Consider the following 14,061-nt stretch of genomic DNA (forward strand, 5'->3'; position numbering starts at 1 on the left):
AAAACCTCATTCCTGTACCCACCCCCCTGGCTTTGCCTGTCTGTATCCTAAGAGTTTATGCTCTTAGCCCATGCTTTCTGCTCCTTATGTGGGAGGAACCAAAAAACAAGCCTGTGTACTGTGGTGTCCCAGTACGGGATATGGTCCTTCTGTCCCGTCAGGTTGAGTCCCTGTCTGTCCCTAGGGCTCTCCTGTAGTATCTCCCCCTGTGTATAGAGGTTTCCCATAAAGGGTTAAACTGCCGGGTGCCGACTACGGGACAGGAGTATCGTGATGTCACGAATCCGCCCCCGAGTGACGTCACGCCCTGCCCCCGCTATGCAAGTCTATGGGAGAGGGCGAGACGGCCGTAGACTTGCATAGCGGGGGCAGGGCGTGACATCTTACGGAGCAGAGTCATGACGTCACAATACTCCAGCCCCATAGTCGGCACCCGGCAGTTTGTGAGCTGGCAGTGCGGTGTGCAGCTCAAAGAGGTGGGTGCCGAATGCAAGATTGCGGGGGTCCCCAGCGGCGGGACTCCCGCGGTCACACATCTTATCTCCTATCCTAAGATGGGCCAGAGTACCCCTTTAACCTGGCCTTGGACTCTTTATTGCCCCTGCCTGACCTAGGACTAGCAGTACTACCTTCGGGTGGTTATATAGGAAAACCACGTCCTGGCATCACGAACACGAAGGGGTTAATACCATCTACCCCTGGCCAACACCATCTGCCCCTTACACCTCACCTCAAACCTCGTAGCTCACCACAGTACTATGGAGAGGCAGTGTACTGTATAGCGGACAGAACTTCCTGTGACCGCTTCTGTATTGAACTTAGATGGTGGTCACCCAGTTAGTACCTAAAAGGTTTATCGGCAACCTGACCTCCAGGAGAGATGAGGATTCTACAATCACGTACTACAGTATGAAATCACTATAGACAATGTCTGGTGTGAACCTCTCACCTCAGGCCTCACTGGATCTTCTATTCCTACCACAGCGATACATGTCAGGTCTCCCACTATCTCATTCTCATTTTCCCACTCTGGTTCCGGCACTGCTTGAAAATCTCGGTAGGCGATACATATGGTCCGCAGTCCGTCACAGGCCATGGGCTCAATGACCTTCTTTACCATTTCATCGCGGTCACGAGGCCGAAATGTTCGGAGTTCACCAACACCGTTTAGGATGTTCGAACACCTTGTAATATAGAAGGGCTGTGTTAGAATAAATGTGAGAACAGGTTATCACCATAGTCTTTTCTAACAAGGAATGTTTGTCAATCTGCAGTTTAGGATACAGCAACCCTTTAGGTGGGGACATGTGGTGTGTACTGGGGGGGAGGGGGTACCAACAAGAATCTTCCTTGACTGGGGGGGGGGGGGGGGGGGGGTATTTACATACAATGCTAAGGCCGCCCCAGCGAAGGAAAGTCTAACTACGACTACTAAGTAAAATTAATGGTGATCTGTAAGCAGCCAAATCCCTGATTCCATGGCTGAAGATGCCGCAGGTCACTTATACAGGTCTGACCAGGTCACTGATGCAGGTCTGAGGCATCCCACTGTACTTGGAGCTATAGGGGGTTATAGTCTACTGTTTTTTTTAGGTTCCTATTAAAAGGGTACTACAGTGGAAAACAAATGTTTTCAAATCAACAGGTGTCAGAAAGTTATACAGTTTTGTAAATTACTTCTTTTTAAAAATCTTTATCCTTACAGTACTTATCAGCTGCTGTATGCTCCACAGTAAGTTATTTTCTTTTTGAATGTATTTTCTGTCTGACCCCAGTGCTCTCTGCTGACACCTCTGTCCGTGTCAGGAACTGTCCAGAGTAGGAGAGGTTTGCTATTGAGATTTTCTCCTACTCTGGACAGTTCCTAAAATGGACAGAGGTGTCAGCAGAGAGCACTGAGGTCAGACAGAAAGCAAATCCAAAGAGAAAAGAACTTCCTGTGGTGCAAATAGTAGCTGATAAGTACTGGAAGGATTAAGATTTTTAAATAGAAGTAATTTACAAATCTGTTTAACTTTCTGACACAAGTTGATTTAAAGAAAAATTTACAGACATCTTAAGATGTTTTTGCCCGGAATGAACTCTGGTAAAGTGAAAGCTGAGCTGTGATTTGTTGTTATGGGCAGAATTTACATAAATCTCCCCCCCCCCCATGTGCCATAAGACCCCAGCATGGTGCTTTCCAAACAATTTAGGGGGAAATTTATCAAAACCCGTCCAGAGGAAACTTTGCCCTGTTGTCCATAGCAACCAACCAGATCGCTTCTTTCATTTTTGAAAAGGCCTCTGAAAAATGAAAGAAGCGATTGGTTGCTATGGGCAACTCAACAACTTTTTCTTTGGACAGATTTTTGACAAATCTCCCTCATTGATTGGAATACACAATGCTGGGGTCTTATTACACTTTGGGGGGAGATTTATAAAGATTTTGCCCATAACAACCAATCACAGCTCAGCTTTCACTTTACCAGAGGTCATTAATAGATGAAAGCTGAGCTGTGATTGGTTGTCATGGGCAAAATCTCTCCAGTTTTTCTCTCACACATTTTTATAAATCTTCCCCCAATGTGCGATAAGACCCCAGCACGTTTTTTTTCCAAACAGTGGCCCTAATTTACTAAGAGTGTTGTGTAGGTTTCTCTCTGGGTTTTAATTCCCCACAATTTGTTTTCCACAGTATTTACTAAGGTTTCCCTACATTTTCCACTTTGCCTACATTTTTTTTAACTCCACCACATTTTCTGTGGAAACCTTAGTAAATATGTTTTTTTGTTTTTTTTTGTGTGAAAATGTCAGGAACACGCCCCCTTTTCGGTGACCATGCCCCCTTTCCCCCAATGGCCAAGTCCCCTTTTTGGGATTTCTTAGCAAAATGGAGAGTTAGTCAGGGTTTTTTTTTTTTCAATTCTGGCGCAAATTCTGGTGCAGACAGAATTTATGGTGCAATGCGCCAGAATCTGGTGCACAGCCCGACAAGTTATGTCGGGTATGCAATAGTAAATGAGGGCCAGTGTGTCCCCAGCTGTTGCAAAACTATAACTCCCAGCATGCCCGGACAGCCTTTGGCTGTCCGGGCATGCTGGGAGTTGTAGTTTTGCAACAGCTGGAGACACACTGTTTGGAAAACACTGCATTTGGATATTAAAGCGGATCTATGTGCAGTCAAAAAAAAGCGTACCACACAATATGAAGTAAACATAAAGGGGGAGATTTATCAAAACCTGTGCAGAGGGAAAACTTGCCCAGTTGCCCATAGCAACCAATCAGATCGCTTCTTTCATTTTTCACAGGCCTTCATAAAAATGAAAGAAGCAAGCTGATTGGTTGCTATGGGCAACTGGGCAAGTTTTCCTCTGCACAGGTTTTGATAAATCTCCCCCAAACTGCCGACATTACAGACAATGGGGGAGATTTATCAAAATCGGGGCAGAGGAAAAGTTGCCAAGTTGCCCATAGCAACCAATCAGATCGCTTCTTTCATTTTGCAGAGGCCTTGTTAAAAATGAAAGAAGCGATCTGATTGGTTGCTACGGGCAACTCAGCAACTTTTCCTCTGCGCAGGTTTTGATTAGTCTCCCTCAATACGCATTGAGTACCGATACCATGGTTTTACGCTCATTCCTTGACTGCTGTGTAAGAATCTTATTTCGGGCATCTGTTGTGTAGTATCACAATCTAATCCCGGCCATATTAATGCCTGTTATTGCCTGATCTGCCTTAGGCCGCAGAAGATTTCCCCCCCCCCCCATAATGCCGTTCAGCGTTCTCAATGTGTTGAGGCAGACGCTGCTTGCTCTGCGTTGTGACACATTGTGCAGCTCGCGCCCCCCGCTGTCTTTAATTAAGCCTTCTCCGCGGTTCCCAGAAGTAGGAAATATAACCATCCGGGTGTATCGGAGCATAGTCTGCGAAATAGGAATCCTTTTTTTTTTTTTTTGCTGAAGAGCGGATGCAAGTAACATATGGTGTGTGACTGACTACGCTAATCCACTGGAACGTCTTTGATTTCCTACCGTCCAATCTGTGGAGCTGGGGGAAGTTTAATTGTGCGCGCCAGATAGTACACGCGTAATGTACCGCCATTCACTGGTGAGGATCTGGTGAGTCATGGGATGGAAAGTCATGAAAGCGAAGTATCGTAGTGTCGCTGTTGCTAGGTTACAAGTCCTGGGAACAAAAGAAAAGTGTGGGGACTCACCCAAGATTTTCACTCAAGGGCTGGTCTTGCTAATGGGAACAGTGTTCCTGCTGTGGAAAACGTGCAGGAATTTCGTTTCCATGCGGTCCTGCAGGACTTAAAGGTGTACTCCAGAGGAAAAAATTATAATTTTAAATCAACTGGTGGCAGAATGTTATACAGATTTGTAAATTACTTCAATATATAAATCTTCAATATATAAATCTTAACCCTTAGGCTAGGTTCAGACTACAGAATCTCCGGGCAGAAAATTTCCGCCCGGAGATTCCGAGTTCCGCCTGCGCCGACTGAATTAGTCGGCGCTAGGACCGCGCGGACACTGCAGTCTCCCATAGACTGCAATGTGTTCCGCGCGGATTTCCGCCTGAAGAAAGAGCACCACCTTTCTTCAGGCGGAAATTTCCAAACGGATTTTCAAAGCAGATTTTCCGCTTCACAAATTCCGAAGTGTGAATTTGTGAACGGAAAACCATTCACTACACTAGACATTTTAGCAAGCGGAATTTCTGACGGAAATTTTACGTCTGAATTTCTGTCGGAAATTCCGTAGTCTGAACCTAGCCTTACTGTACTTATAGCTGCTGTATACTACAGAGGAAGTTGTGTAGTTCTTTCCAGTCTGACCACAGTGCTCTCTGCTGTCCAGTAGGAGGAGCAAATCCCCATAGCAAACCTCTCCTGCTCTGGACAATTCCTGACATGGACAGAGGTGGCAGCAGAGAGCACTGTGGTCAGACTGAAAAGGACAACTTTCTCTGTATTGTACAGCAGCTGATAAGTCCTGGAAGGATTATGATTTATATAGAATTAATTTACAAATCTGTATAACTTTATGGCACCAGATGATCTGAAAACATTTGTTTCCCATCGGAGTACCCCTTTAAACCCTGGTGACAAGCATGGTGTTACTTAGTTCACCAAGTTGGCATGCATCAAATCAGCCTATGGCACACAGAGTCTGTACGGTCATGTATTATGAACCCATAACCACTCTGTACGCTACCATATTGATCCCCTACATGAATGCCTCCTCTCTTTACTCTATCACAGCTTCCATATTAGAAGAAAAACTCAGATTTACTATTGCAATAGCGCCCGGCTTTTGGTGCAATGTGTGATAAAAACGTGGCTTCTGTTCTAAACAATTTTTAGACGCCTTTGAGTCTCGCTGGAAAGAGTCTTAGCAGGAAAGGGGCATGGTCTTGCTGGGAAGGAGTGTAGCTTGCTGTGACAATGTGCACCAAAAGTTGTGCTAAATTTTATTTTGGAAAATAATCTAACTAATAGTCTAAACTTGGACTAAATGGTCTAATTATGCACCAGATTTGCCAACAGCCTGAGCCACTGTGACGAAACATGTGCAGACTTAGATTTGTAAATCTGTTCATGTAGGTCTCTGTATGAAACAGGATGCCAATATAAGGAATTACTAATACCCTATTTTTCCCTACCATAAGATATAACTTTTATTTTAATGTTAAAACATAATAGTGGCACAACACGATTAACATACCAATATTGCTGGAGTACTTCTTTTATTTATGCGAAGTGTCTACATATCAATTTTCCTATATAGGTGTAATATATCATATGTTAAACAGTGATAATGTCTTATATTTTTGCATTGCTGGTGACTGCAGTCCACCAACACCATACATCCAGTGACACAGAACTATAAAAACTAAACCTACAAAAACTCCCCCCAACATGTTTCACTCAACAGAGTTTCATCAGAGGCCTGGGCTAATTGCTGCCTAACAATGCATTGTTTGACTTTTTATAATCTATGCCAAAGCAATCACTAACAATTGGGACCAATCCATGACTCTAAAACTAACCTCTTTGCTGAAGGGCCAATCCTGGCCAATCAAATTAAATCATATACCAACTCTCCTATCATCTGCCCTTAAAGGGTAACTCTCATTAAAATAAATTTTTGCTATTGCACTCCTTATGGTAAATAAAAAATATTTCTAATATACTTTGTTTAAAAAAATGAAGTTTTCTATGTTTTATTTGTGCTTAAAAAAGCTCAAGAGCACATTTTCCGCCATCTTATACACAGGCTTAGGACCGAAGCCCAAACACAGGAAGTGCAGCCTGGAGTGCTGAGGAGGGTGCGTCCAGCCTCATCCAATCATAGCTCCTCTCACACTTAACTGCCATATGCTGTTGGCTGGACACACCCCCCTCAGCATTCCAGGCTGCACTTTCTGTGTTTGGGCTTTGGTCCTAAGTCTGTGTATAAGATGGGGGAAAATGTGCTCTTGAGCTTTTTTAAGCACCAATAAAACATAGAAAACGTAATTTTTTTAACCAATGTTAATTTGTTGGACACAAAAATCCTTCAATCTAATGGATTCTTACTACTAGACGTTTCCCACTCTCAAAGTGGAAGCACTGAAAAAGTAAGTGGGTGGCTTGGTGATGGAAAAATGAAACCACTGAGAGTTAATATGGCTGACAGGAAGTAGCAATTTGATGTTCTCTGACTACTTCCTGTCTCAGAAACTGATGGCAAGAGATGTCTGGAGCACAAAAGGCACAAATTGTACACAGGTATTGGAAGTACGGAGTAATTTTTTTGCTAAAAACCTGAAACTGAAAGTGAATAGTGAACATATTGAATTTGTGAAGCAAAAAAATAAATAAAATAATAATACCCATATATGCCAGCTCAGAACAGTGCTGCACGATACACTGGTGGGCATAGCAACAAATCAGGGCTTAGTGTTCATTTTTTTCTCTAACATTTCTCTAACAGGTGATGAGAGGTGCTCCTGAACACTGGGAGGGACAGATACTAAGAAAACCATTAAATGTCCAAAAAGTATCCTGAATGTATCCTTATAGGAGATACACAATACTTGCTGGGCGTCAGACGATTGATTTGGCAGCTGTCCCTCCTAGCAAGCAGCATCTCAATACTTGATATTAGAGAGGGAGTGCACAACCTCTTTAAAGGGACTGTCCACTATGGACTATGCACATGAATTTTTTTCAAAGATGAACTGGCAATAGAACCTCCCATGAGGTTATCTCTATGGAAAGTGTCTGGCTAATCTGGAAATCAATGGGTTTTCCTTGTGATAATCTGATTTTAGAGTATACTCACTTCTTCAGGACGATCTCTGAAGCTCCCTTGCTGTACAGTCTGAATCCTCCATTAGGTAGGCACACGACGGTGCTCATAGACTTACGAACAGAGTTGAAGGTGTACACTTTGTAGAGCGTCTCCTCAGGAATCTGGTCTCGCACCAGCTGGTAGTCCCGTTGCAAATCCAGAACAAACCCAAGCAGGGCGCACTCAGTTTTATTGCCTACTTGCTGGGGAAGCGCTCCTTCTTTATCTGGAGGCTTAAAAATGAAAAGAGACATAAGGATGAATATGTGACGCTGGTCTAAGCTGACAGCCACCATATGTTATCATTGGAATTCAGATGTGAAATGTACAGTAGTCAACATTCATATTATGGCGAGGCAGAAAAAAAACGGTTGGTGGATGCGCTGCACAACTGTGATCATAAAGAGAGGACAGCACAGGACAATAAAACTTTCATTGGTACAATGGGTAAAAACGCGTTTCGGCATGCACTCATGCCTTCTTCAGGTCCATTTACAGTGCCCAGGTATTTGCATGGCTTGGTACTGTAGAGCTGGTTGTGGAGGTCCTGTATTCCTCTGTGCTGCCGCCGCTCTGTCAAAGTGCACGCCGAAATGCATTGTCCCCTCTTTTGCAACAGAGGAAGTTGTGTAGTTCTTTCCAGTCTGATCACAGTTCTCTCTGCTGCCACCCCTGTCCATGTCAGGAACTGTCCAGAGCAGGAGAGGTTTGTTATGGGACAGTTTCAGGACAGTTCCTGACACAGGTGTCAGCAGAGAGCACTGTGGTCAGACAGAAAAGAACTACACAACTTCCTCAGGAGAATACAGCAGCTGATAAGTACTGGAAGGATTAAGATTTTTTAAATAGAAGTCATTTATAAATCTGTATAACTTTCTGGCACCAGTTGATTTGAAAACATTTGTTTTCCACCGGAGTTCCCCTTTAAATCTGATACTCCTGTGTAGATATGGTCAAAGAGATGACTGGAGAAGCACAGGAATTATTTTGGTGGTGGACACATGGAATAAGCCGGACCACAGGCATAAAACCAGGTCTGTTTAATATGCAATGATGCAACGCGTCAACAAGTTGCCTGAAGAAAACTGCGCATGCGTAGCGAAACGCGTTGCATCATTGCATATTAAACAGACCTGGTTTTATTCCTGTGATCCGGCTTATTCTATGGGTCCAGCGCCGAAATAATTCCTGTACTTCTCCAGTCATCTCTCAGTATATCTACTCCAGGAAGGCTGCGGACAACACACTGTTTCAACGTGCTCTCCATTGTTGTTTGTGAGTTCACACTGGGGATCGTCCGATACCGATAATCTGTGGAGGTTAGGGCCGATAGCCGATAATTTATACCGATATTCCGGTAGAAGTTATCAGCTATTTATCCCCCCGCGACACCGCTGCAGATCATTGATTTAAAGCGGGCGCTTTAAATCAATGAACTGAAGCGGCTTTTGCGGTGCCATGGGCCGCCACCCACTTCTCTCCCCCTGCCTGTCCGGGGGTCCTCCTGATTCCTATCACCGCGACGGCCCCCCCCCCCCACCGCCGCGTCGCACCCCCCATCCCCGGTTTTATAATTACCTGTTCCCGGGGTCCACTCTACATCTGGCTCCGGTGGCGTCCTCCTGAGCTGTCACTGTGCGCACTGACGGTGACGTCGCGTCACTTCACTCGTCATTGTGCACAGCGTAACGCAGGACGCAGTAGGAGCCAGAAGTAGCATGGACCCCAGCCCCCGGGAACAGGTAATTATAAAACCGGGGATGGGGGAGGCAATGGGGCCGGGGCGGTGCGGTGGGGGGTGCGACCCGGGGCGGTGGGGGAGGGGGGTGCGGCGCGTTGCGGTGGGGTGGGTCGGTGTGGGGGCGGTCGCGGTGCGGGGGGCGGGGCATTATCGGATTATCGGCAAGGTAATTGCCGATACCGATAACTCCCAAAATCGTGAATATCGGCCGATAATTTTGGCCAAACCGATCATCAGTTGATCCCTAGTTCACACAACCCAGTTTGGTAAGCGGCTGTTGGTTCCCCTCCCAAACCCTGCCAGCTTGAGATCCTACACACGGAGCGCCTTCTCTTTTTCAGATTCCTATGTAGGTAAACAGGGGTTGAAGAACTTACTAGTATCTTGGTGGTGTAGGCACAATTAATGGCAATGGCATTGACGAGCAGGTCTAAGGTTTTGGAATTGAGGCTGCTGGGATCTGGCCTTTCTTTATAATGGACGTCTCCAAGGTAAGACTGCACCACTGTCATACGGTTGGTCGTCAGGGTTCCCGTTTTATCAGAACAGATGGCAGTGGCATTGCCCATTGTCTCACAGGCATCCAAGTGGCGCACCAGGTTGTTGTCCTTCATCATTTTCTGCAATGCAAAAAACACTTTTTTAAATATTGCTCGTCTCTTAAGGGGGGATAACACAAACTTAAAGGGGTACTCCCCTGGAAAACTTTTTTTTTTTTAAATCAACTAGTGCCAGAAAGTTAAACAGATTTGTAAATGACTTCTATAAAAAAAAATATTAATCCTTCCAGTACTTTTTAGGGGCTGTATACTAAAGAGAAATCCAAAAAAGAAATGCATTTTCTCTGATGTTATGACCACAGTGCTCTCTGCTGACCTCTGCTGTCCATTTTAGGAACTGTCCAAAGCAGCATATGTTTGCTATGGGGATTTTCTCTTGCTCTGGACAGTTCCTAAAATGGACAGCAGAGGTCAGCACTGTGGTCATGACATCAGAGGAAAATGCATTTCTTTTTTGGATTTCTCTTTAGTATACAGCCCCTAAAGTACTGGAAGGATTAAGATTTTTTAATAAAAGTAATTTACAAATCTGTTCAACTTCCTGGCACCAGTTGATTTAAAAAAAAAAAAAGTTTTCCACGGGAGTACCCCTTTAATAATCAATAGAAGACACCATTGGTCAGCTCTACTATCGTATATGGCAGTGTTTCCCAACCAAGGTGCCTCCAGCTGTTGCAAAACTACAACTCCCAGCATGTCCGGACAGCCAACGGCTGTCCGGACATGCTGGGAGTTGAAGTTTTGCAACAACTGGAGGCACCCTGGTTGGGAGACACTAGTATACAGTGTGAAAATCTGATGGACATACGCATGAATGAGCACATTGGCCCACATTGTTGCTTGGAATTAGACACATCTATGAAATGTACGTTTTTAAAAGTCACCAAAAAATGGCAAATGAGTAAAAAAAATAAAATAAATAAATAAAAGTTGCTTCTCTACTTCACACGGGCTCAAATTTCTGGCGTATGTTTAGCGTAAGGTCAGATCTCAGCTTATTTTGCACTGCATTTTTCCATAGGATAGGGGAATAAATAGCTGATCAGTGGGGGTCTGACTTCTGAGACCCCCACTGATCATGAAAATGGAAATCCCTTGTCCCCTAGGTGAATGAAGCAGCAATGTGCACGCTTGGCCACTGCTCTGTTCATTCTCTATAGGACTTCCCAACATAGCCTAATACAGTGCTCAGCAATGTTTAGTCCCATAGGGGGAGATTTATCAAGACCTGTGCTGAGAAAAAGTTGACCAGTTCCCCGTAGCAACCAATCAGGTTGCTGCTTTTATTTTTCAGAGACCTTTTCAAAAATGAAAGAAGCAATTTGATTGGTCGTCTTTTCCTCTGCACAAGTTTTGATAAATCTCCCCCCCAGAAAATGAATGGAGTGTTCGTCAAGCATCCACATTGCTGCTCCATTCTCGCCATCAGTGGGGGGTCCCTCATTGATAAGCTAGTTATCCCCTATCCTAATGTCACATGTACCACCCACCTAATCACTATACAATGGCTGATGGATGTATAAGGTCCCTATTTTGTAATACAGTGGTCCCTAAATTTACAAAGGCCTCAGGTTACAATAATTTCAGTCTTTTCTGGACCATTGTAACTTGAAACCAGACTCAACATACAATGCTACAGACAGTCCACATCTGCGAAACATGTCAATGGCCGGAAGAACTGACCAATCAGAATGAGCATTTCACTGGTAAGACCCCTGTATTACTGAAGTGCATGCACTGACTGGTGTCTGGTAGAGCCCCCTACAGTACAGGGAGGTATTACATGTTCTGTACTCTTTACCTGTACCACGGTTAGCTGCTCCTTTGGACACCGGGTGAGGGCTGCTCCATTACATTAGGACATTACGTGTACTGTACAGGACCCTGAAGAAGCTCCTGTCCTCTACATATGTGATAGCCCAGTACAGGAGATGTTACCCTGTACCCTTGCTGTCCTGTCAGGCAGCCTCCTTCAGTGTCCCCAGGGCCCATTGTACCTGTTTCCCCCCTGTACATATGTTCTGCAGTGTATTGTATTATAAAATGTGTTGTATCTTTAAGAGTTATGTCATGTGATTGTTACCCAGGAGGTACCAGTGACCAGGTGATCCCAAGAGTGACCTATGGGCTCCCTGTTAGTCTCCCCATATAAGTCCTGGGTGGAGCTTCTCTCTCTCTTCTGCTGAGGTCCAGTGCAGTCTTGTCTAGTGTGTGTGTGTCCAGAGTGTTGGAGACCTCAAAGTCCAGTCCTGCAGCCACCATCAAGTCAAGTAAGATAAAGTCACAGCTTTATGAGTCAAGTTAGTCCCTGTCATCTGTCAAGTCAGCGTGGTCTGCATTCAATTGTCCAGTCCTACTACATGACCCAGCAAGCCCTTAAAGGGTTACTCCGCTCCCCAGTGTCCGGAACATTGTGTTCACACCCGCCCCCTCGTGACGTCACGGCCTGCCCCCTCAGTGGTCGGGAGTGAATACAATGTTCCGTACGCTGGGTAGCATAGTAACCCTCTCTGCATCACTGGTCACCTCCTTGGGCCCTGGCTGAACTGTATAGACTTTACCATCTGTCTACCCTCAGTAAAGCTACTGTTGTCCGTAACTTGGTGCTGGAGTCTTTATTGCCCCCCTGCCTAGCCCAGGATCCAGCAGCATACCTTCGGGTGGTTTTAGGTTAAACCATGCCCTGGCAACACGAATACTAGGGGTTAATGCCATCTGCCCCTAGGATAACAACATCTGCCCTCATCACAGCCCGCTACCACACATAGACAGTGATTTACAGCTCCCGGCAGCTCTTTCTTACTTTTATATGTAAGAACTCGCTTTATCTGTATTAGTTATCTACTTATTTTTCTTTAAAGGGGTATTCCAGGATAAAAAAACAGGCCTTTTTTCTTTCAAAGACATCTCCCTGTCTGTCTCCAGTTTGGGTGTGGTTCTGCAGCTCAGTTCTATTAAAGTGAATGGGGCCAAGTTGTAATACCACACGCAAAGTGGAGACAGACAGGGCACGGCCTTTAAAAGATTCCTGGAATACCCCCTTTAAAGGGGTACTCCCGTGGAAAACTTTTTTTTTTTTTTTAAATCAACTGGTGCCGGAAAGTTAAACAGATTTGTAAATCACTTCTATTTTAAAAATCTTAATCCTTCCAGTACTTTTTGGGGCTGTATACTAAAGAGAAATCCAAAAAAGAAATGCATTTCCTCTGATGTCATGACCACAGTGCTCTCTGCTGACCTCTGCTGTCCATTTTAGGAACTGTCCAGAGAAGCATAGGTTTGCTATGGGGATTTTCTCCTGTTCTGGACAGTTCCTAAAATGGACTGCAGAGGAAATGCATTTCTTTTTTGGATTTCTCTTTAGTATACAGACCATAATAAGCACTGGAAGGATTAAGATTTTTTACTAGAAGTGATTTACAAATCTGTTTAACTTTCTGGCACCAGTTGATTTAAAAAAAAAAGTTTTCCACGGGAGTACCCCTGTAATCCTCACTTTTCCTATTTTTGGAGACATTTTGGGGTCTTCAGAACCAACTACCAGGTTTCCATAGAGTTGTGGTCTCCACATACAATGGTTTCAACTAGAGATGATCGAACTTACAGTAAATTCGATTCGTCACGAACTTCTCGGCTCGGCAGTTGATGACTTATCCTGCGTAAATTAGTTCAGCCTTCAGGTGCTCCGGTGGGCTGGAAAAGGTGGATACATTCCTAGGAAAGAGTCTCCTAGGACTGTATCCACCTTTTCCAGCCCATTGGAGCACCGGAAAGCTGAACTAATTTATGCAGGATAAATCATCAACTGCCGAGCCGAGAAGTTCGTGACGAATCGAATTTACTGTAAGTTCGCTCATCTCTAGTTTCAACATATAATGGTCGTCCTGGAACCAATTCATATTTTAAATTGAGGGACCACTGTATATACCAACAGGTCTTTGGGGAGATGTAAAATTTAAAGTTTTCCAAAGCCGCTACTGCTTACCTTGACGGAATAGGCTAGAGAGATGGTAACGGCTAGGGGCAGGCCTTCTGGCACAGCCACCACTAGGACAGTAACTCCAATGATGAAGAATTTGACAAAGTACTGCACGTAGACAGGGGTACACTCCGACAGCCACACTTTGCCCTCCACCACAAAGGTTTGAATCACAAAGAAGAGCACCAAGATGATAACTGTAATCGCCGACATCACCAGACCTGGTGGAGGAGGTAGGGGGGGTGTTAGAGGGACAAGAGAAAGGAAAGGAGCAGAATGGAAGAAGGAAAGGAGGTAAGTCAGAGAGGACAACAAACCAGGTTAATAAGGGACAGAGAGACAGAATATGGCAGCACACTGAGTTCTGTTGCAAGTTTTACCCTGAAACATGGATTTTCCAACAGCAGGGGTCCTTTATTTAGCTGGCTGCGCATTCAAAAGCCAGAGATTTAAAGGGGT

At 44.7% G+C, this 14,061-nt stretch overlaps 1 protein-coding gene across 5 annotated transcripts in view; it reads right to left on the reverse strand.

Moving 5' to 3' along the window:
* The window catches only part of ATP2B3 (ATPase plasma membrane Ca2+ transporting 3), a 235,159-nt gene that overhangs the window by 35,254 nt on the left and 185,844 nt on the right, over window positions 1-14,061 (reverse strand). For all 5 annotated transcript variants that reach the window (XM_056539745.1, XM_056539742.1, XM_056539741.1 and 2 more), the window contains 4 exons: window positions 13,609-13,823; window positions 9,441-9,683; window positions 7,314-7,555; window positions 950-1,184 (listed from right to left, as the gene is read on the reverse strand). In XM_056539745.1, coding sequence (XP_056395720.1) covers window positions 950-1,184; window positions 7,314-7,555; window positions 9,441-9,683; window positions 13,609-13,823 — 935 coding nt within the window. The remainder of the gene's footprint in view (window positions 1-949; window positions 1,185-7,313; window positions 7,556-9,440; window positions 9,684-13,608; window positions 13,824-14,061) is intronic.

Source organism: Hyla sarda, chromosome 9 (genome assembly GCF_029499605.1).
Source record: "Hyla sarda isolate aHylSar1 chromosome 9, aHylSar1.hap1, whole genome shotgun sequence".
Lineage (NCBI taxonomy): Eukaryota > Metazoa > Chordata > Amphibia > Anura > Hylidae > Hyla > Hyla sarda.